General features: G+C 41.3%; 2 protein-coding genes across 7 annotated transcripts in view; both read left to right on the top strand.

The window, feature by feature from the left end:
- LOC148101570 (uncharacterized) overlaps window positions 1-21,897 on the top strand; it is a 59,605-nt gene that overhangs the window by 20,634 nt on the left and 17,074 nt on the right. Inside the window, exons 1-3 of one of the 6 annotated variants that reach the window (XM_087846434.1) lie at window positions 9,851-9,868; window positions 10,903-11,499; window positions 11,641-12,327. The exons of 1 other annotated variant lie outside the window; for it this stretch is intronic. In XM_087846434.1, the coding sequence (XP_087702560.1) occupies window positions 9,851-9,868; window positions 10,903-11,499; window positions 11,641-12,327 (1,302 nt within the window). Of the gene's footprint in view, window positions 1-9,850; window positions 9,869-10,902; window positions 11,500-11,640; window positions 12,328-21,897 lie in introns of those variants that run through there. 4 more of the 6 variants (XM_087846425.1, XM_087846423.1, XM_087846424.1 and 1 more) reach the window with 4 other exon arrangements.
- LOC148101567 (uncharacterized) overlaps window positions 8,297-21,897 on the top strand; it is a 161,242-nt gene continuing 147,641 nt past the window's right edge. Inside the window, exon 1 of the mRNA XM_087846472.1 lies at window positions 8,297-8,470. The gene's annotated coding sequence lies outside the window, so the exon portion shown is untranslated. The remainder of the gene's footprint in view (window positions 8,471-21,897) is intronic.

Genomic DNA, 21,897 nt, shown 5'->3' with positions numbered 1-21,897 from the left:
TCAGCTGAATTCCTCTGACACACTTTAACAACTATAAGTCAAAGGTCAGAGGTCATATGATTTGGGAATGACAATGCTGAATAACCACATCACTGATTAGGTATTGTAGTAACAACTCAGACTATTATAATTATTTAGTTAATAATACGGGTTTAAGATGTTGTTTGTGGTTCAATTTCTTGCGTAGGTTGTAAATGTGGCAGCTTTAGTCTTTTCTCTCTTTTTAAAAGCAGTTTTGTTACCGTCCACATTCAGGATGATGAACATTTCACTGATGGTGCTGGTGTGGCACTGGTATCTCCCCTCATCCTGAATGTTCACCTCTGTCAGCTGGAGTGAGGCGTTTCCTCTGGAGACCTGATCCTTGGAAAGTGAAGTCCTACTTCTGACTTAATATATGATCGAGCAGTTATATAAACATGAATCTATCCACCGAGCTCCTCCTCGTCTGCTGTGCATCCGTGTTCAGCAGCCTTTCATCTGTATCTCAGGTTTTGTATATTAAATAGTACCTGCTTCTGGGGTTCGACATGTTTCGGTTTTCTTATTTTACGTATATAATTAAGATGTTGTGAATAAGTATTTCAGTTGTATCCCGTAGTTGTTTGCTTGACATCGAGCTTTATCCAAGGAAAAGATTTAGCCATCCTTATTCAGATTTAGCCATCCTTATATTTTGCTTGTTTTATTTTATTGTATTTTTGCATAACGCTGTTGCTTGTGAAGCTCGCACACAAGAATTTCACTCGCATGTAATGTACCCGTGTACCTGCACATGTGATGTGACAATAAAAGTGATTTGATTTGAAAAACAAAAACACTGTCTGTCTTTCCTCCAAAATCACACTTGGATTACAGTTGGACTGATTTACCAGGTGGTGATACAAAAAATAAAAGTCTAAGCTATTTAAATCTATAGAACATAATCAACAACAGAGACCAGACCTGAAAGTGTGAAACATACTGTATTTGGCAAAAATATATATACAACAAAATATAATAAAAAATAATTATAAACAAAAATATTTTTTGAATAAGTGTTTTCATTAAGTGTTAGATAATAAACTCAAAAAGCTGCACTGTACCATAACAGCCAAGGAGCAACAAAGTCAGTGTCCACATCTACCTCACATTAAACAGACATATTTCATATGAAATAACTGAAATGTAAAACTGTAGAAAGCTGACTAAAATATTTTAATTCTCTTGAAAACACCATGAATGGTTTTCATGGGTACCCCCTTTAATGAGCTGATGGGGGCACCCAGTGTATTTATAACTGAAGCAGAGTCTCTCCGAGTGAACGTCCAGATGTGATCAATAGTGAGTCAGGATGTGATTCCTTCAAGAGTATACAGCTGTGGTGAGAATTACATAAATATTGGAAATTGGAAAAGTTGCTGCTTAAGTTTTTCTAATAGCATTTTGCATACACTCCAGAATGTTATGAAGAGTGATCAGATGAATTGCATCGTCCTTCTTTGCCATGAAAATGAACTTAATCCCAAAAAACCCCTTACCACTGCACTTCATTGCTGTCATTAAAGGACCTGCTGAGACCATTTCAGTAATCGTCTTCTTAACTCAGGTGAGAATGTTGACGAGCACAAGGCTGGAGATCATCATGTCAGGCTGATTGTGTTAGAATGGCAGACCTGACATGTTAAATGGAGGGTGATGCTTGAAATCATTGTTCTTCCATTGTTAACCTGCAAAGAAACATGTGCAGCCATCATTGCGTTGCATAAAAATGGCTTCACAGGCAAGAATATTGTGGCTACTAAGATTGCATCTAAATCAACAATTAATAGGATCATCAAGAACTTCAAGGAAAGACGTTCAATTCTTGTCAAGAACGCTTCAGCACATCCAAGAAAGTCCAGCAAGCGCCAGGATCGTCTCCTAAAGAGGATTCAGCTGCGTGATCGGAGAGCGTGCTCAGGAATGGCAGCAGGCAGGTGTGAGCGCATCTGCATGCACAGTGAGGCGAAGACTGTTGGAAGTCGGCCTGGTGTCAAGAAGGACAGCAAAGAAGCCACTTCTCTCCAAAAAATAACATCAGGGGCAGATTGATGTTCTACAGAAAGTATGGTGTATGGACTGCTGAGGACTGGGGCAAAGTCATATTCTCAGATGAAGCCTCTTTCCGATTGTTTGGGGCATCTGGAAAAATGCTTGTCCGGAGAAGAAAAGGTGAGCGCTACCATCAGTCCTGTGTCAGGCCAACAGTAAAGCATCCTGAGACCATTCATGTGTGGGGTTGCTTCTCATCCAAGGGAGTGGGCTCACTCACAATTTTACCCATAAACACAGCCATGAATAAAGAATGGTACCAAAACAGCCTCCAACAGCAACTTCTTCCGAAAATTCAACAACAGTTTGGTGAAGAATTATTGGAATTATTTTCCAGCACGATGGAGCACCGTGCCATAAGGCAAAAGTGATAACTAATTGGCTCGGAGACCAAAACGTTGAAATTTTGGGTCCGTTGCCTGGAATCTTAATCCCATTGATAATTTGTGGTCAATCCTCAAGAGGCGGGTGGACAAACAAAAACCCACTAATTCTGACAAACTCCAAGAAGTGATTATGACAGACTTTTATGTTTTGGTGTTGCACTGACACGTCACGTGACTTAGACACTTTGGCGGTTGTTGAGTTCTTTACATATTAATTATATATATTTTTGTTTTTGTTGTTGAGAATTTTAATTGTGATTTTTTGTATTATAGTTTATCAACAGTATGTGTTTTAATTTGTTTACTGGTTTAAGATGGCTTAAGATAAAAAAAATAAAAAAAAAAGATCGGCACCACGGCAGACCCGATGGCATTTTCATGCTTCGCTGCATCATTTATTCTTACAATAATCACACGGTTGCTTTAACAGTACATTCAACGGCTTCAGCTCTCCCGCTTGCAGCCATACACATCACCACCACCAAACCTGCAATCGGCCCGGACCATCGACGCCCCACGCCCCACCCCAGCGATGGGGAAGTGTCCACTCTGGTGGTTACCCGCGCCTCCACCGGAAGCCCGGGAGCTGGCCTGATGGCCACCCATATGTCAAGCAGCGGCAGCGCAGCAGGCGTGGAAGTGAGCTGGGGCTTACAGGCAGCTGGGCAGACGGCCGGTGTTCCAGATCTACTGGCGTTTAGATCAACTGGCGTTGGTCGAACAGATGTGTGGCAGTCTTGCGTTTCAGGAGCTGCTACCGACAAATCAGCAAAAACACGCCAAATGTGTCATCTGTGACACTTGTGAGGTTATCTCGAACACACTCTGTCAGTCTTGATGCTGTTGAACAACAAAATGTTTAAAAATGTGGCGAGTTTACCTGGTGATATCCTCATGCGCGACGCGATCGCGAAAACAGCAAACAATTAACACCACGCCGATGTTGTTCACAGGTCAGCAAGAGTAAACGATCGGGAGACTCTAGTCGTCGTTATCGTTCCCCTCGCACGTTTTATTTCTCCGGTTTCAGCGTTTTTGCTTCACAACTAAAGCGAGCAGTTTACTTTGTGCACTAACATGGACTCGAGTCAACCAGCGCCACCTCTGGCCAAGTGCCACAACCTACAGCCAGATCAACCTGTGACACACATCTGCAGCACGTTTGAATTCGTTTCATGCACATTTGTACCTTTCAATTGTCTCTGTTTGTGCGTCATGCAAATAAACCTTTGACAAGAATGAAATGACACTAATATTTCACTAGTGTTGTAACATCACGTCATTAGCGTAGTCTGTCTGTATCTTTTCTCTGCAAACAAACATTTTAGAGTTGGTTGTTATATACAGTCTGTATAAGTATGGTTAATCTAATAAACATTTGTAAGGAGATGGCAGTTACTGTGAATGTACAGCAGGTGATTAGTAATAAACAGTCAGACAATGACCCCGACAATCTCATTCAATCTTTCAGATTGCACCTTCTGTGGAAAGTGGTACCACACAGTGTGTGTGGACTTCCCTTGTGCAGAAGGCGACTACTAATGTTGTGGTTGCTAAATAAACAGAGAAAATTGATCCCTGTTGTCTTTGGTTACTGATTGTTTTTAGTGTTGACAATCCACATTGCTGGGATTGCATCTTTCAACATGTTGGTGGGTAGATTTGGATGTACCAGGGGTAAGTGCAACCACTCAGCCTCTACTCAATGTGATCATAGCAGCAGGTGCAGATGTGTCACAAGTTAATCTAGTAGTAGGCTATGGTATTTGGCCACAGGTGGCAGCAGTGGACTGACCTCCATTGGAGACTGCTCCAGCTGCTATGTGATAGTGGATCTGCTTCAAATTGAAGATCATATGCAACAAGTTTTGGAAATTAACGCTTGTATTATGTTGAAAAACAAAAAAAATGACATTGATTTTGTTGCGGGTCATTTTGACCGGTACTGTGTAAATCCACTCAGGATTGTCAAAAAACTGCACTGAAACAATAGCAACTTTATTTCCCATGTGATAAACACGTAGAACACAGACATACAACAGTTTGACTTTCCATAACTATTGTGGGAACAATTTGGTTTTTTGCTCTTACAAACATATTTCTTTTGAACTTGCCCGACGTTCTCAGTTTTTCAATGTTCAACATTTTCAGTTTTGTCCACATGATGGACAGAAGGTAACTGTGTCCTTTCTGCAGATGTACTTCTTGCATTTCTCACAAAAAGTGCTTGTTTTAAAACAGGAATCTTCCTAACTTAGATTTAAAACAAAAGATTTCTACGTCTTCTCCAGTCTGACAAACAGATGACAAACCAATCGACACACCTGAGTCACTGACTTTCTTAAATCCACTCACTCTCACTGGCTGTTTATTACTAATCACTGTGTAACTGCTGTGAATTCACAGTAACTGCCATCTCCTTATAAATGTTCATTAGACTGACCACACTTATACAGACTGTATATAACTACCAACTCTCCAGCCACGTTGATGGATTGCCTATATTGGCTGGAATTATTCATTTCCAGAAAAAAGACACAGGCAGACGATGCTTACAGGATGTGATGTGACAACACTGATGAAATAATGTGTCATATTTGTCCAAGGCGTATTTCATTGTTATGGAAAAAGTGAATATTAAAATCATGATGAACAGGGGTGGTGATTTCTATGACTTTGTGTATATAATTTGGAATTTTGTACAAATGTAGGCCAATAAGGAATATATCATTTCATTCTTGTCAAAGGTTTATTTGCATGACGCACAGACAGACACAATTGAAAGGTACAAATGTGTTGTGCATGAAACAAATTCAAACGTGCTGCAGATGTGTGTCACAGGTTGATCTGGCTGTAGGCTCTGGCACTTGACCAGAGGTGGTATGTTTCAGTGGCAGGTAAATCTGTGAGTTGTCTGCATAACAATGGTGTGAGATGCCAGGTTGTTTTAAAAATTGAGCGCATAGAGAGTGTTGGAGCCAAGTCCAGGCCAATATTTTACTCAGTTACATCATGCCATATTTAAGTATTTGTCATAATCTTTAAGTTTCTATTACAATCTTGAACATTTTATGTTATAATGTAATAGTCTGTGCTCCATAAATTAATCCTGCTTTGTTAGTCTGTCGTTGTTGTAAAGTGTTGATAGATGTCGTAAAGGGGGTGTGTATTTGGCCCACATGCGGAGGGGTGTGGGTAAAAGGTTAGGTAAGCAAGCAGGATGTGGAGCAACAGTTTTCTGACCGTCGCTGTTTTAATGTTATTTTTTGTTGTAACATAAAGGGAATGTAAACGGAGCTCCCACCAGAGGCCTTTGTTTTGTACCTTTCGATTTGTATGGAAAATAAATGTTTTGCCCCTTTTTTCCTTCGCCTTGTTTTTGCTACCGGAAGGCATCCAAGCTATTTAACAAGAGCACGAGTCAAAAACTTTACGTCCTGCAGAAACGGCAAAGAAGGACCGAAGGTTGCCGTTACAGAGAGGATATAAATTGAAAAGAGAACTGTGCCAAGAATGGACCCCTGGGGGACCCCGCAAAAAATTGGGACATGTATCCCCTAATCTAGCAGAAGAACTTTGGTTAGACAGGTAAGATTGAAACCATTCCAATGCTGACAGTTGAAATAGTTTTATTAACTATGGCGAGCCCTCCAGCCTGGCCAGTAGTCCATGGCGACTTCAGATATTCACAGCCTGGAGGGACAACTTCCGAAAGCGAGCTTAACTCACCCAAGGTTAGCCAAGTTTCCGTCACCAGAAGAAGATTAAAGCGACGAGTGGTGAAGAAGTCATTCAAAATAAAAGTTTTATCTTTTTTAGCACCTCGCATTAACCAAAGCCAATCTAGCTAACACAGGGTTGCTGGCCAATTCCAATAGGTGCACCAATTCCAGGGATCGCCCGGAGATGAACAACTTGATATCCGGGGCAAATTTGTTCAGGAGAGCGTAAGAATTAGCTGTCGGTGAAACAGCCATGCAATTTTTGAATTTTACCAATACACTGCCCCGTTTCCCTCGCCTTCTTTGACATTTCTTCCTGGTGGGATGGCATTGTGGATCGCACCGGAGGAACAGTGGTACAGTCTCGAACACAGGTGGGATATGAAAATCTTCACGTCCTTGGGCCAGTCGGGATTGCTCTACAACAGTGGCTCTGATATTTAGTAGCGATTGGAAGTCATAAAACAGAAGTGTACAGACATTTTTGAAGACAACAGATGTAAACAAAGCTAGCAAAAACAACGCAGGTAACAGCTGATGGCAAGCGGCACACACAGGTGCCATCAAATATCTATCCCTAAATCCATCTACAATCTGGACACCACAGGTTCTGTACAGCACGAGGGTTAATAAACCGTACCCATATCAATATGATGTGTAAATTGATTTATTCTTGTACCTCCATGCCACAGTGGCTGGATTCTTCACCCCAGTGAAGAGGTTATTGTTATTGCCTGATTTTAATAAATTGAGCCGTTTGCTCTTTGGTACCAAAGCATATCACAAAAAGGTTAATTCTAAAAATCAAAATCAGCTGTATGTTAGCGACAATACATGAAAAATCACAGGACCCACCATACAAGCTAGTTTACGAGCAGTTTTTACAAAGATTATATTATTATTTTAAAAACCATATGCAAATACCCAAAGCCTAACAACACAACCACTACAAAAATGTAACTTTTATACAACCAGATTTTCATATACTTCCTGTGCATCCTAGCTGTTCCTAGGACTGCGCTCCGATCTCCAATGTTGTTCCTGGGATCTGCTTGAGCCAAATCTACTGATGCCACAGTAGATTTCACATTACACGAAAAGAAGAACAGGAATGGGGAATTTAATTGAAACTTACATACAGTACAGACTTACAATGATCAGTATTATAATTATGTACAAATATATACAGATGCATCAAAGAATACAGCCAGTCAAACCGGGGTAGCATTTGTTGTCCCTGAAAAGGATCAATGGTGGACCGTCAGTACACACTGGAGAAATGCTTCCAGTACTGTCAGCTGTTCAGTGGGTAGAAGACATGTGACCGTTACAATCAGGCATTTGTTCGGACTGAAGCTCTTCATTGGACAGTTTATAGTGTAGCTGCTCAGAAAGTAGAGCAGATGTACTAACAAAGGTTCAGCAAACATTTAACAAAATACACACGATGGGACTTATAGTTGGCTTCTTATGGATTCCAGCTCACTATGGAGTCAGAGGAAATGAAACGACAGATTTGTGAAGAAATCCACAAAACATGGGTTAACTGACCTGGCTATTAACTTCTGTCAGACAGAGATAACGAGTATAATAAGGCAAGAAATAAAGGAAACATGACAAAAACAGTGGGAGGAAGAACGGAGGGGACGATGGTTGTATAAAAATTTAAGGAGGGTAGGAGAAATGAGAAGCACAGGAAGGAGTAGGAGAGAGGAGGTGGTCATATCTGGAATAAGATTTGGACATATTGATTTGAACACTACTATTGGTGACTGTAAAACCTTTGAGTCGCCGAGAAGCTGAATAGGGGGATAATGTTGACACGCCCGCTGTTCAAAACGTAAGTTTACTGCAAAAGGGTTCAAGAAGTGAAAGTTGTCAGGACTTATTCCAGTTTTTAAAACAGAGTATACATTTAAGGAGGATTTGGGTGTCGACGTTTCACTCCACACCAGTTGGTGGCGGTAATACACCATTTTGGTGTTTGACAACCGCCAATAAACAATACAAAGAAGAAGAAGTCTGTTCCGGGATCACATGCTGGACACAGTTTACGCAGATGGAGTTACCGTTTCATCCTAAGGAGTAAAATCGTGAATTTGGATGATAAAACAAACTAAACCAACGCTTGGATCGATATCTGCATCGATCTGCCCACCCTTGTCTCCTGGATCGTAGCTGAGATCAGCGTGAACCACGTGGGTCTCTGCTCCCTGATCTGTTTCCTGTGTTTGGAAAGAGTTCCAGCTTCATCGCGGAGTTTCTCTCGGTTTGTGGGCTCATCTAAAGGTAAGCACCGAGCTAACTTTACTGTGAGTTCAGTTCATGTTGAGTTTAGCTCCTGAATGAGGTCTTCTGCTGCTCTCCTCGGTGTCTGTTCACAGTTTATTGTGAACACGTTGAGAGAAGAGTGAGAGAGTGTTTGGAGAAAAACACCAACTAATCATTAGCTCAGCATGCTGGGAGAAGTTGGAGCAGAAAAGTCTTTTCATTGTCCCTGCAGCTGTTTTTCTGCATGCACCAAACCTCTACAGCCTCATTTCTATTTGAAGTGATAACAGGAAATGGATGAGAGCGATCTGCTGCAGTATCAGGGTCACAATAAACTTTATTGTCCAGCTGCTGTGGATGAACACATGAGAGGAAGTGAACTCCTACAAAGTCTCATTTTAATGAGTGTGGCTGCTGTAAAGTGATGCACAGGAAGATGTTAACAAAAACTAATGAAACAGAGATGAAAGCAAACAGTGTTCATATTTGAAAGCACAGAGAATAAAAATATATTGTGGAGGTTAATGTGCAGCTCCTGGTGATTTGGAAGAATCATGTTTTTAATCATGTTGTGGATTGAATGTTTAAGGTTTAAAGCTGCACTTCCCCCAAAAAGAATAAAGTATAATCGTGAAGAATGTAATAATGTCTTCCTGTGTCAAACACAGCTGCACTCAAAGCAGGAAGGAAAGCACTGAAACCACTGATCAAAGCTAATTAATCAATGGCCATGATTACCGTTCACAGTGAGTGAGTCGCTGCAATTACAGCATTTGATCAATGAGCTTTAATCACTGGTTTTTGGGGAATGATGCAGGTGGTGGGACTGGGGAGCTGAAGGTGTGGAAAGTGTGGGGTGGGGGAGTAACAGCTCTGTCCCTGTTTGTTGATGGAGTCTTTAAACTTGTAGTTGCTGTTTTCCAGACTGAAGCAGAGTCGTTAGCTGAAAACGGGTTTTAGAGGTTCATTCAGGACACCTTCCCAGGCTCTTACAGCCTTACCTGTATCATAACAAAGTGTATAAACCCCAATCCACCTTTAACATGGTCCTTCTCCCAAACCTTCAAATAGGACTTTCTGGCCCTGTCATAGTAAAGGGCTGCTTAGAATATTAGAGCCAATGTCACAAAGTTCCTCCTGAAGTATAAGTGAGTGAGAGAGTTTCCTCACTTTGCAGCACAACACGTCTCACAAGATTTCTACAAGCAATCAGAGTGAAATTTGTACTTTGTGTTGTCAGATGAACTTATGAGACACTTTGACTCTTCAGTGCAGTGTGGAGCCTAACAAAGATCTGTTTTGTGTCCCAGCTGATCAGCAAGAGGAGAAGAGTCTGACGGAGCAGCAGAGGAACATTTTCAGCCATCTGGACTCAGCTGAGTCACTACAGAGGAAACAATGAGCTCAACACAGAAGGTGAGGAAAATATCACAGTTTCACCAAATAATCAGTCACGTCTAAAACTCTGATACTCCCAACCTGTTATATGACTGTGTCGTATATTATTATGTATTTTTAAATTGTGTTCACAAACATTAAGAAGTCACAAGCAATTATTGTTCCTTAATATTATTATTAGTTGTAGTAGTGATATTAATTTAATTTTCAATTCAATTCAGTGTTATTTATACAGCACCAAATTACAACAATAGTTGCCCCAAGTTGCTTATTTTCTTTTCTTTTCTTATTTTCTTTTCTAAATGTACTTGTATATTGTTCACATGCTGAAATAAATTACCAATCAATCAATATTGTAATGTGGATCCTACAATAATACATACAGCCGAAAAACCCAACAATCATATGACCCCCTATGAGCAAGCATGTTGGTGACAATGGGAAGGAAAAACTCCCTTTTAACAGGAAGAAACCTCCAGCAGAATAACAGAGGGGCGGGGCCATCTGCAGAGAGCAGTTAGGATAAAAGACATGCTGTGACATGCATAATAATAATTATTATTATTATTGTTATAATTCTAATTAGTATTAATAATATTATTATTATTATTGGTATTGTTGTTATTCGAACAGACTTAATATTGGTTTATCACTGCAAAAAACACGTTCAAAGCACCACAACGGTAGCCCGATATCAGGCAGTAAACACATTAAGTGTGTATATTTTCCCTTTTTTGAGTTTTTTTGCTCATATAAATTGAAATGCTATTAATATAGATTGAAAATGAATGACATTTAATCGCCTTTCATCAAAAATGAATCCAATGTTTTCTACAGTGAAACATTTGAACAGTCATGAATTATTTTTAGCACCAGGTTGGATGTAATGTGTTTCTACTACCAGCAGGTGGGGATAAGAGACCTTTAAGGTATTTGGTGCCACACTCCACCTTCAGGTTTAAAACTAGTGTTAATGGAGGGAGTTTGAAGGTTGAGTTTGTTCCACGACTGCATTTCACTCACTGCCTCTGTTTGTATCTCTGTCACTGCAGGACCAACATGGAGCGAGAAGTCAGCGCTCTCAGGAGGCCGACAAACCTCACAGAAGAAAGAGAGAGAAAACATACAGCTGTGACGAGTGTGGGATTTGTTTTACTGTGAAGTCTACACTAAAACAGCATCAGGTCATCCACACTGGAGAGAAACCGTTCAGCTGTGACTTGTGTGGAGAGTCTTTTTCCTGGAAAAGTTCCCTAAGAACACACAAACTCATACACAGTGGAGTTAAAGCGTACAGCTGTGATCAGTGTGGCAGAGCTTTTAGTCGCAGTAGCTACTTACAGAAGCATCTAGTTACCCACTCTGGAATTAAGGCATACAGCTGTGAGATTTGTGGAAAAACCTTCAGTCGGATAGACAGCCGAAATATACACCTACGCATTCACACTGGACATGATGTGCACTGCTGTGATCAGTGTGGCAGACAGTGTACAACCAACATGCAGTTACAACAACACATGTTGACCCACACTGAGGAACGACCTTATAAATGTGACCTGTGTGAGAAGACTTTTAAATCTCAACGTCACCTGAGACGACACCAACAGATCCACACCAGAAAGAGACTCTACAAGTGCAGCTACTGTGAGGTATGTATTTATATTGTTATCTGTGTTAACTGAAACAGTAAAATTTAATTGGACGTCTGCAGAGATGCTCTTTCTTTCAGGCGATGTTCAGGATAAAAGTGTTGAAGGACTGACTTACACTGTCTTTGTGTCTTTGTTTAGAAGCAGAGCAACACAGATGGATCCAGTTCTCAATCCTGTCATCACTGTGGTGGTGGGAAAGACTTTCGTTGTGACCTCTGTGGAAAAACTTTCAATTGGCAAGGCTCCCTAAAAACACATCAACGTAGACACACTGGAGACAAACTGAAATACTGCAAAGAATGTGGGAGAAGCTTCACCACACCAACTGAGTTAAAACAACATGAACTGATTCACAGTGGGGTTAAAAAGCACCTCTGTGAACAGTGTGGGTCATCCTTCACCACTGCAAGTAAGCTTAAAACACACAAACGATTCCACACAGGAGAGAAACCATACAAGTGCAGACACTGTGACAAAAGCTTCTCATGTTCAGGTCATCGTAAACTTCATGAACATACACACATGGAAGGAAACTACAGCTGTGATCAGTGTGACAAGATCTTCAGGAATCTCAGTTCATACTCCGAACACAAACGATCCCACGTTACTAATAAACTGATTCACTGTTACCAATGTGCCCAAACATTCACCTCAATGTCTGCTCTGTGCAAACATCAGCGTGATCACTCAGGGCTGAAATCACTTCCATCACTGGATCACAGTGAATCCGAAGTGACAGAAAGATCCTCTGGTTTCAGTGTCAGACTTAAAACCCTTGAGATCAGGCTCCACAGAGTTCAGATCGAATCTCCTGTAAAGATCTGATGAAAATGTTCCACTGGATGGATGTATAATCTCTTTTTCTGAAGGTTGCTCTCTTCCTGTTTCTGCAAGTGCTGACTGCACAGATGTAATATAGATCCATGTCACTGTTTGGAAGTATCAGAGAACTGCTGATGCTGTAAAGCTGCTGCTCAGTCTGATGGGCTGTTGTGTTGTTATTGGTGATGCTGGATGAAGGGCTGGTCCCTTTGGCTGGTCCCTTTGGCTCTCAGCTGAATTCCTCTGACACACTTTAACAACTATAAGTCAAAGGTCAGAGGTCATATGATTTGGGAATGACAATGCTGAATAACCACATCACTGATTAGGTATTGTAGTAACAACTCAGACTATTATAATTATTTAGTTAATAATACGGGTTCAAGATGTTGTTTGTGGTTCAATTTCTTGCGTAGGTTGTAAATGTGGCAGCTTTAGTCTTTCCTCTCTTTTTAAAAAGAGTTTTGTTACCGTCCACATTCAGGATGATGAACATTTCACTGATGGTGCTGGTGTGGCACTGGTATCTCCCGTCATCCTGAATGTTCACCTCTGTCAGCTAGAGTGAGGCGTTTCCTCTGGAGACCTGATCCTTGGAAAGTGAAGTCCTACTTCTGACTTAATATACGATCGAGCAGTTATATAAACATGAATCTATCCACCGAGCTCCTCCTCGTCTGCTGTGCATCCGTGTTCAGCAGCCTTTCATGTGTATCTCAGGTTTTGTATATTAAATAGTACCTGCTTCTGGGGTTCGACATGTTTCGGTTGTCTTATTTTACGTATATAATTAAGATGTTGTGAATAAGTATTTCAGTTGTATCCCGTAGTTGTTTGCTTGACATCGAGCTTTATCCAAGGAAAAGATTTAGCCATCCTTATTCAGATTTAGCCATCATTATATTTTGCTTGTTTTATTTCATTGTATTTTTGCATAAAGCTGTTGCTTGTGAAGCTCGCACACAAGAATTTCACTCGCATGTAATGTACCCATGTACCTGCACATGTGATGTGACAATAAAAGTGATTTGATTTGATAAACAAAAACACTGTCTGTCTTTCCTCCAAAATCACACTTGGATTACAGTTGGACTGATTTACCAGGTGGTGATACAAAAAATAAAAGTCTAAGCTATTTAAATCTATAGAACATAATCAACAACAGAGACCAGACCTGAAAGTGTGAAACATACTGTATTTGGCAAAAATATATATATGCAACAAAATATTATGAAAATAATTATAAACAAAAATATTTTTTGAATAAGTGTTTTCATTAAGTGTTAGATAATAAACTCAAAAAGCTGCACTGTACCATAACAGCCAAGGAGCAACAAAGTCAGTGTCCACGTCTACCTCACATTAAACAGACATATTCATATGAAATAACTGAAATGTAAAACTGTAGAAAGCTGACTAAAATATTTTAATTCTCTTGAAAACACCATGAATGGTTTTCATGGGTACCCCCTTTAATGAGCTGTTGGGGGCACCCAGTGTATTTATAACTGAAGCAGAGTCTCCGAGTGAACGTCCAGATGTGATCAATAGTGAGTCAGGATGTGATTCCTTCAAGAGTATACAGCTGTGGTGAGAATTACATAAATATTGGAAAAGTTGCTGCTTAAGTTTTTATAATAGCATTTTGCATACACTCCAGAATGTTATGAAGAGTGATCAGATGAATTGCATCGTCCTTCTTTGCCATGAAAATGAACTTAATCCCAAAAAACCCCTTACCACTGCACTTCATTGCTGTCATTAAAGGACCTGCTGAGACCATTTCAGTAATCGTCTTCTTAACTCAGGTGAGAATGTTGATGAGCACAAGGCTGGAGATCATCATGTCAGGCTGATTGTGTTAGAATGGCAGACCTGACATGTTAAATGGAGGGTGATGCTTGAAATCATTGTTCTTCCATTGTTAACCTGCAAAGAAACGCGTGCAGCCATCATTGCGTTGCATAAAAATGGCTTCACAGGCAAGAATATTGTGGCTACAAAGATTGCATCTAAATCAACAATTTATAGGATCATCAAGAATTTCAAGGAAAGACGTTCAATTCTTGTCAAGAAGGCTTCAGGGCGTCCAAGAAAGTCCAGCAAGCACCAGGATCGTCTGCTAAAGAGGATTCAGCTGCGTGATCGGAGTGCCACCAGTGCAGAGCGTGCTCAGGAATGGTAGCAGGCAGGTGTGAGCGCATCTGCACGCACAGTGAGGCGAAGACTGTTGGAAGACGGCCTGGTGTCAAGAAGGGCAGCAAAGAAGCCACTTCTCTCCAAAAAATAACATCAGGGGCAGATTGATCTTCTACAGAAAGTATGGTGAATGGACTGCTGAGGACTGGGGCAAAGTCATATTCTCAGATGAAGCCTGTTTCCGATTGTTTGGGGCATCTGGAAAAATGCTTGTCCGGAGAAGAAAAGGTGAGCGCTACCATCAGTCCTGTGTCAGGCCAACAGTAAAGCATCCTGAGACCATTCATGTGTGGGGTTGCTTCTCATCCAAGGGAGTGGGCTCACTCACAATTTTGCCCATAAACACAGCCATGAATAAAGAATGGTACTAAAACAGCCTCCAACAGCAACTTCTTCCAACAATCCAACAACAGTTTGGTGAAGAATTATTGGAATTATTTTCCAGCACGATGGAGCACCGTGCCATAAGGCAAAAGTGATAACTAAGTGTCTCGGAGACCAAAACGTTGAAATTTTGGGTCCATGGCCTGGAATCCTAATCCCATTGATAATTTGTGGTCAATCCTCAAGAGGCGGGTGGACAAACAAAAACCCACTAATTCGGACAAACTCCAAGAAGTGATTATGACAGACTTTTATGTTTTGGTGTTGCACTGACACGTCATGTGACTTAGACACTTTGGGGGTTGTTAAGTTCTTTACATATTAATTATATATATATTTTTTGTTGTTGAGAATTTTAATTGTGATTTTTTTTTTGTATTATAGTTTATCCACAGTATTTGTTTTAATTTGTTTACTGGTTTGTGTGCACTTAAGATTAAAAAAAAGAAAAAGATCGCCACCACGGCAGACCCGATGGCATTTTCATCCTTTGCTGCATCATTTATTCTTACAATTCAATTCAATTTCATTTATATAGTGCCAAATCACAACAAAAGTCGCCTCAAGGCACTTCATAGATACAGAGAAAAGCCCAACAATCATATGACCCCCTATGAGCAAGCACTTTATGCTGCAATAGATGTAGGCTGCCGGGGGATTCCCATGATGCATTGAGTTTTTCCTTTCCAGTCACCTTCTCACTCACTATGTGTTAATAGACCTCTCTGTATTGAATCATATCTGTTATTAATCTCTGTCTCTCTTCCACAGCATGTCTTTATCCTGTCTTCCTTCTCTCTCCCCAACCGGTCGCAGCAGATGGCCGCCCCTCCCTGAGCCTGGTTCTGCCGGAGGTTTCTTCCTGTTAAAAGGGAGTTTTTCCTTCCCACTGTCGCCAAAGTGCTTGCTCATAGGGGGTCATATGATTGTTGGGCTTTTCCCTGTATCTATGAAGCGCCTTCAGGCGACATTTGTTGTGATTTGGCGCTATATAAATAAAATTGAATTGAATTGAATTGACAGTGGGAAGGAAAAACTCCCTTTTAACAGAAAGAAACCTCCGGCAGAACCAGGCTCAGGGAGGGGCGGCCATCTGCTGCGACCGGTTGGGGTGAGAGAAGGAAGACAGGATAAAAGACATGCTGTGGAAGAGAGACAGAGATTAATAACAGGTATGATTCAATACAGAGAGGTCTATTAACACATAGTGAATGAGAAAGGTGACTGGAAAGGAAAAACTCAATGCATCATGGGAATCCCCCGGCAGCCTACATCTATTGCAGCATAACTAAGGGAGGATTCAGGGTCACCTGGTCCAGCCCTAACTATATGCTTTAGCAAAAAGGAAAGTTTTAAACCTAATCTTAAAAGTAGAGATAGTGTCTGTCTCCCGAATCCAAACTGGAAGCTGGTTCCACAGAAGAGGGGCCTGAAAACTGAAGGCTCTCCCTCCCATTCTACTTTTAAATACTCTAGGAACAACAAGTAGGCCTGCAGAGCGAGAGCGAAGTGCTCTAATAGGGTGATATGGTACTACAAGGTCATTAAGATAAGATGGGGCCTGATTATTTAAGACCTTGTATGTGAGGAGCAGGATTTTGAATTCAATTCTGGATTTAACAGGAAGCCAATGAAGGGAAGCCAAAACAGGAGAAATATGCTCTCTCTTTCTAGTCCCTGTCAGTACTCTTTCTGCAGCATTTTTGATTAACTGAAGGCCTTTCCGTGAGTTTTTTGGACATCCTGATAATAATGAATTGCAGTAGTCCAGCCTGGAAGTAATAAATGCATGAACTAGTTTTTCAGCGTCACTCTGAGACAGGATATTTTTAATTTTAGAGATGTTGCGCAAATGGAAGAACGCAGTCTTACATATTTGTTTAATATGTGCGTTGAAGGACATATCCTGGTCAAAAATGACTCCAAGGTTCCTCACAGTGTTACTGGAGGCCAAGGTAATGCCATCCAGAGTAAGAATCTGGTTAGATACCATATTTCTAAGCTTTTCAGCGCCGAGTACAATGACCTCAGTTTTATCTAAGTTAAGAAGCAGAAAGTTAGTGGCCATCCAAGTCTTTATGTCTTTAAGACATTCCTGCAGTTTAACTAATTGGTGTGTGTTATCTGGCTTCATGGACAGATAGAGCTGGGTGTCATCTGCATAGCAGTGAAAATGTATGCTATGTCTTCTAATGATGCTGCCTAGGGGAAGCATGTATAATGAAAACAGAATTGGTCCTAGCACTGAACCCTGTGGAACTCCATAATTAACCTCAGTGTGTGGAGAGGACTCTCCATTTACATGCACAAATTGGAGTCTACTAGATAGATATGATACAAACCACTGCAGTGCAATACCTGTAATACCTACAGCATGTTCTAATCGCTCTAATAGGATATTATGGTCAACAGTATCGAATGCTGCACTAAGGTCAAGAAGGACAAGCACAGAGATGATTCCACTGTCAGAGGCCATAAGAAGATTATTTGTAACCTTCACTAAAGCTGTTTCTGTGCTGTGATGAGCTCTGAAACCTGACTGAAACTCTTCAAATAAACCACAATAATCACACGGTTGCTGTAACAGTACATTCAACGGCTTCAGCTCTCCCGCTTGCAGCCATACACATCACCACCACCAAACCTGCAGCGGCATCGCATAACACGCCCTACCACATATCCCCCTTGCCCGCTTCACCTCACCCCGCGAACAGGCGAGGGAATCGGCCCGGACCATCGACGCCCCACGCACCAGCCCAGCGATGGGGAAGTGTCCACTCTGGTGGTTGCCCGTGCCTCCAGCGGAAGCCCGGGAGCTGGCCTGATGGCCACCCATATGTCAAGCAGCGGCAGCGCAGCAGGCGTGGAAGTGAGCTGGGGCTTACAGGCAGCTGGGCAGTGGTAACAGCTGATACCTACACTAAACAAAGGATCCATGTGCCGGGTTCCCAAACACGGCCAACAAAAGTTGAAAAAAAAAACAAACAGAGAAAGACAACCAAGACTAGCACAAAACGGTAGTCCATGACTGCAGAATCTAACAGCTAAAACTTTAGATACAAAAAAAATTGGCAAAAGTAAAGAGGAGATAAGAAAGAAGCTAAGAATGAGCGGAGCTGCTGTAACAGGATGCCACGCACGGGGGCGCCGGTGTTCAAAGTAGTTCCATGTGCCAGCTAGTAACTGTGCTGCAGCATTTGGACTAGCTGCAGTCGGCTAGCTGATGACAGACTAACACCAGAGTAAAGACTATTACATAAGTCGAGGTGAGATGAAATGAAGGCATGGATAGCTATCTCAAAGTCTGTAAAACAGAGAAATGGCTTCACTTTGCAAGTAGCTGAAGATGAAAGAAACTGGTCTTGATGATGGCATTAATATGTTCATCAAATGTTAGATTACTATCAAAACTCACTCCTTGGTTCCTCACAAGGGCTTTTTCAAAATAAATTCCTAAGGGGCCAAAGTCATAGTGGTCACAGGGACCAAACACTCTGTTTTCTGTTCATTTAAGCTGAGAAGGTTTAAAACCATCCACGCCTTAACATCCTCCAAACAATCCAGCAATCCCTTCAAAGGACTCACAGATTTATGTTTCAGTGGCAGGTAAATCTGTGAGTTGTCTGCATAACAATGGTGTGAGATGCCAGGTTTTTTAAAAAATTGAGCGCATAGAGAGTGTTGGAGCCAAGTCCAGGCCAATATTTTACTCAGTTACTTCATGCCATATTTAAGTATTTGTCATAATCTTTAAGTTTCTATTATAATCTTGAACATTTTATGTTATAATGTAATAGTCTGTGCTCCATAAATTAATCCTGCTTTGTTAGTCTGTCGTTGTTGTAAAGTGTTGATAGATGTCGTAAAGGGGGTGTGTATTTGGCCCACATGCGGAGGGGTGTGGGTAAAAGGTTAGGTAAGCAAGCAGGACGTGGAGCAACAGTTTTCTGACCGTCGCCGTTTTAATGTTATTTTTTGTTGTAACATAAAGGGAATGTAAACGGAGCTCCCACCAGAGGCATTTGTTTTGTACCTTTTGATTTGTGTGGAAAATAAATGTTTTGCCCCTTTTTTCCTTCGCCTCGTTTTTGCTACCGGAAGGCATCCAAACTACTTAACAAGAGCACGAGTCAGAAATTTTACGTCCTGCAGAAACGGCAAAGAAGGACCGAAGGTTGCCGTTAAAGAGAGGATATAAATTGAAAGAGAACTGTGCCAAGAATGGACCCCTGGGGGACCCCACAAAAAATTGAGGGTTTTGAGGAACATGTATCCCCTAATCTAGGAGAAGAACTTTGGTTAGACAGGTAAGATTGAAACCATTCCAATGCTGACAGTTGAAATAGTTTTATTAACTATGGCGAGCCCTCCAGCCTGGCCGGTAGTCCATGGCGACTTCAGATATTCACAGCCTGGAGGGACAACTTCCGAAAGCGAGCTTAACTCACCCAAGTTTAGCCAAGTTTCCGTCACCAGAAGAAAATTAAAGCGACGAGTGGTGAAGAAGTCATTCAAAATAAAGGTTTTATTTTTTTTAGCACCTCGCATTAACCACAGCCAATCTAGCTAACACAGGGTTGCTGGCCAATTCCAATAGGTGCACCAATTCCAGGGATTGCCCGGAGATGAACAACTTGATATCCGGGGCAAATTTGTTCAGAAGAGCGTAAGAATTAGCTGTCGGTGAAGCAGCCATGCAATTTTTGAATTTTACCAATACACTGCCCCGTTTCCCTCGCCTTCTTTGACATTTCTTCCTGGTGGGATGGCATTGTGGATCGCACCAGAGGAACAGTGGTACAGTCTCGAACACAGGTGGGATATGAAAATCTTCACGTCCTTGGGCCAGTCGGGATTGCTCTACAACAGTGGCTCTGATATTTAGTAGCAATTGGAAGTCATAAACCAGAAGTGTACAGACATTTTTGAAGAAAACAGATGTAAACAAAGCTAGCAAAAACAAAGCAGGTAACAGGTGATGCCAAGCGGCACACACAGGTGCCATCAAATATCTATCCCTAAATCCATCTACAATCTGGACACCACAGGTTCTGTACAGCACAAGGGTTAATAAACTGTACCCATATCAATATGAAGTGTAAATTGATTTATTCTTGTACCTCCATGCTACAGTGGCTGGATTCTTCACCCCAGTGAAGAGGTTATTGTTATTGCCTGATTTTAATAAATTGAGCCGTTAGCTCTTTGGTACCAAAGCATATCACAAAAAGGTTAATTCTAAAAATCAAAATCAGCTGTATGTTAGCGACAATACATGAAAAATCACAGGACCCACCATACAAGCTAGTTTACGAGCAGTTTTTACAAAGATTATATTAATTTTTTAAAAACCATATGCAAATACCCAGAACCTAACAACACAACCACTACAAAAATGTAACTTTTATACAACCAGATTTTCATATACTTCCTGTGCATCCTAGCTGTTCCTAGGACTGCGCTCTGATCTCCAATGTTGTTCCTGGGATCTGCTTGAGCCAAATGCCACAGTAGATTTCACATTACACGAAAAGAAGAACAGGAATGGGGAATTTGATGGAAACTTACATACAGTACAGACTTACAATGATCAGTATTATAATTATGTACAAATATATACAGATGCATCAAAGAATACAGCCAGTCAAACCGGGGTAGCATTTGTTGTCCCTGAAAAGGATCAATGGTGGACCGTCAGTACACACTGGAGAAATGCTTCCAGTACTGTCAGCTGTTCAGTGGGTAGAAGACATGTGACCGTTACAATCAGGCATTTGTTCGGACTGAAGCTCTTCATTGGACAGTTTATAGTGTAGCCGCTCAGAAAGTAGAGCAGATGTACTAACAGAGGTTCAGCAAACATTTAACAAAATACACATGATGGGACTTATAGTTGGCTTTTTATGGATTCCAGCTCACTATGGAGTCAGAGGAAATGAAACGACAGAGTTGTGAAGAAAGCCACAAAACATGGGTTAACTGACCTGGCTATTAACTTCTGTCAGACAGAGATAACGAGTATAATAAGGCAAGAAATAAAGGAAACATGACAAAAACAGTGGGAGGAAGAACGGAGGAGACAATGGTTGTATAAAACTTTAAGGAGGGTAGGAGAAATGAGAAGCACAGGAAGGAGTAGGAGAGAGGAGGTGGTCATATCTGGAATAAGATTTGGACATATTGATTTGAACACTACTATTGGTGACTGTAAAACCTTTGAGTCGCCGAGAAGCTGAATAGGGGGATAATGTTGACGCGCTCGCTGTTCAAAACGCAAGTTTACTGAAAAAGGGTTCAAGAAGTGAAAGTTGTCAGGACTTATTCCAGTTTTTAAAACAGAGTATACATTTAGGGAGGATTTGGGTGTCGACGTTTCACTCCACACCAGTTGGTGGCGGTAATGCACCATTTTGGTGTTTTACAACCGCCAATAAACAATACAAAGAAGAAGAAGTCTGTTCCGGGATCACATGCTGGAAACAGTTTACGCAGACGGAGTTACCGTTTCATCCTAAGGAGTAACATCGTGAATTTGGATGATAAAACAAACTAAACCAACGTTTGGATCGATATCTGCATCGATCTGCCCACCCTTGTCTCCTGGATCGTAGCTGAGATCAGCGTGAACCACGTGGGTCTCTGCTCCCTGATGTGTTTCCTGTGTTTGGAAAGAGTTCCAGCTTCATCACGGAGTTTCTCTCGGTTTGTGGGCTCATCTAAAGGTAAGCACCGAGCTAACTTTACTGTGAGTTCAGTTCATGTTGAGTTTAGCTCCTGAATGAGGTCTTCTGCTGCTCTCCTCGGTGTCTGTTCACAGTTTATTGTGAACACGTTGAGAGAAGAGTGAGAGAGTGTTTGGAGAAAAACACCAACTAATCATTAGCTCAGCATGCTGGGAGAAGTTGGAGCAGAAAAGTCTTTTCATTGTCCCTGCAGCTGTTTTTCTGCATGCACCAAACCTCTACAGCCTCATTTCTATTTGAAGGGATA

Source organism: Neolamprologus brichardi, chromosome 9 (assembly GCF_056152115.1).
Source record: "Neolamprologus brichardi isolate AB-2024 chromosome 9, ASM5615211v1, whole genome shotgun sequence".
Lineage (NCBI taxonomy): Eukaryota > Metazoa > Chordata > Actinopteri > Cichliformes > Cichlidae > Neolamprologus > Neolamprologus brichardi.
This window is presented reverse-complemented; position numbering and strand designations above follow the sequence as displayed.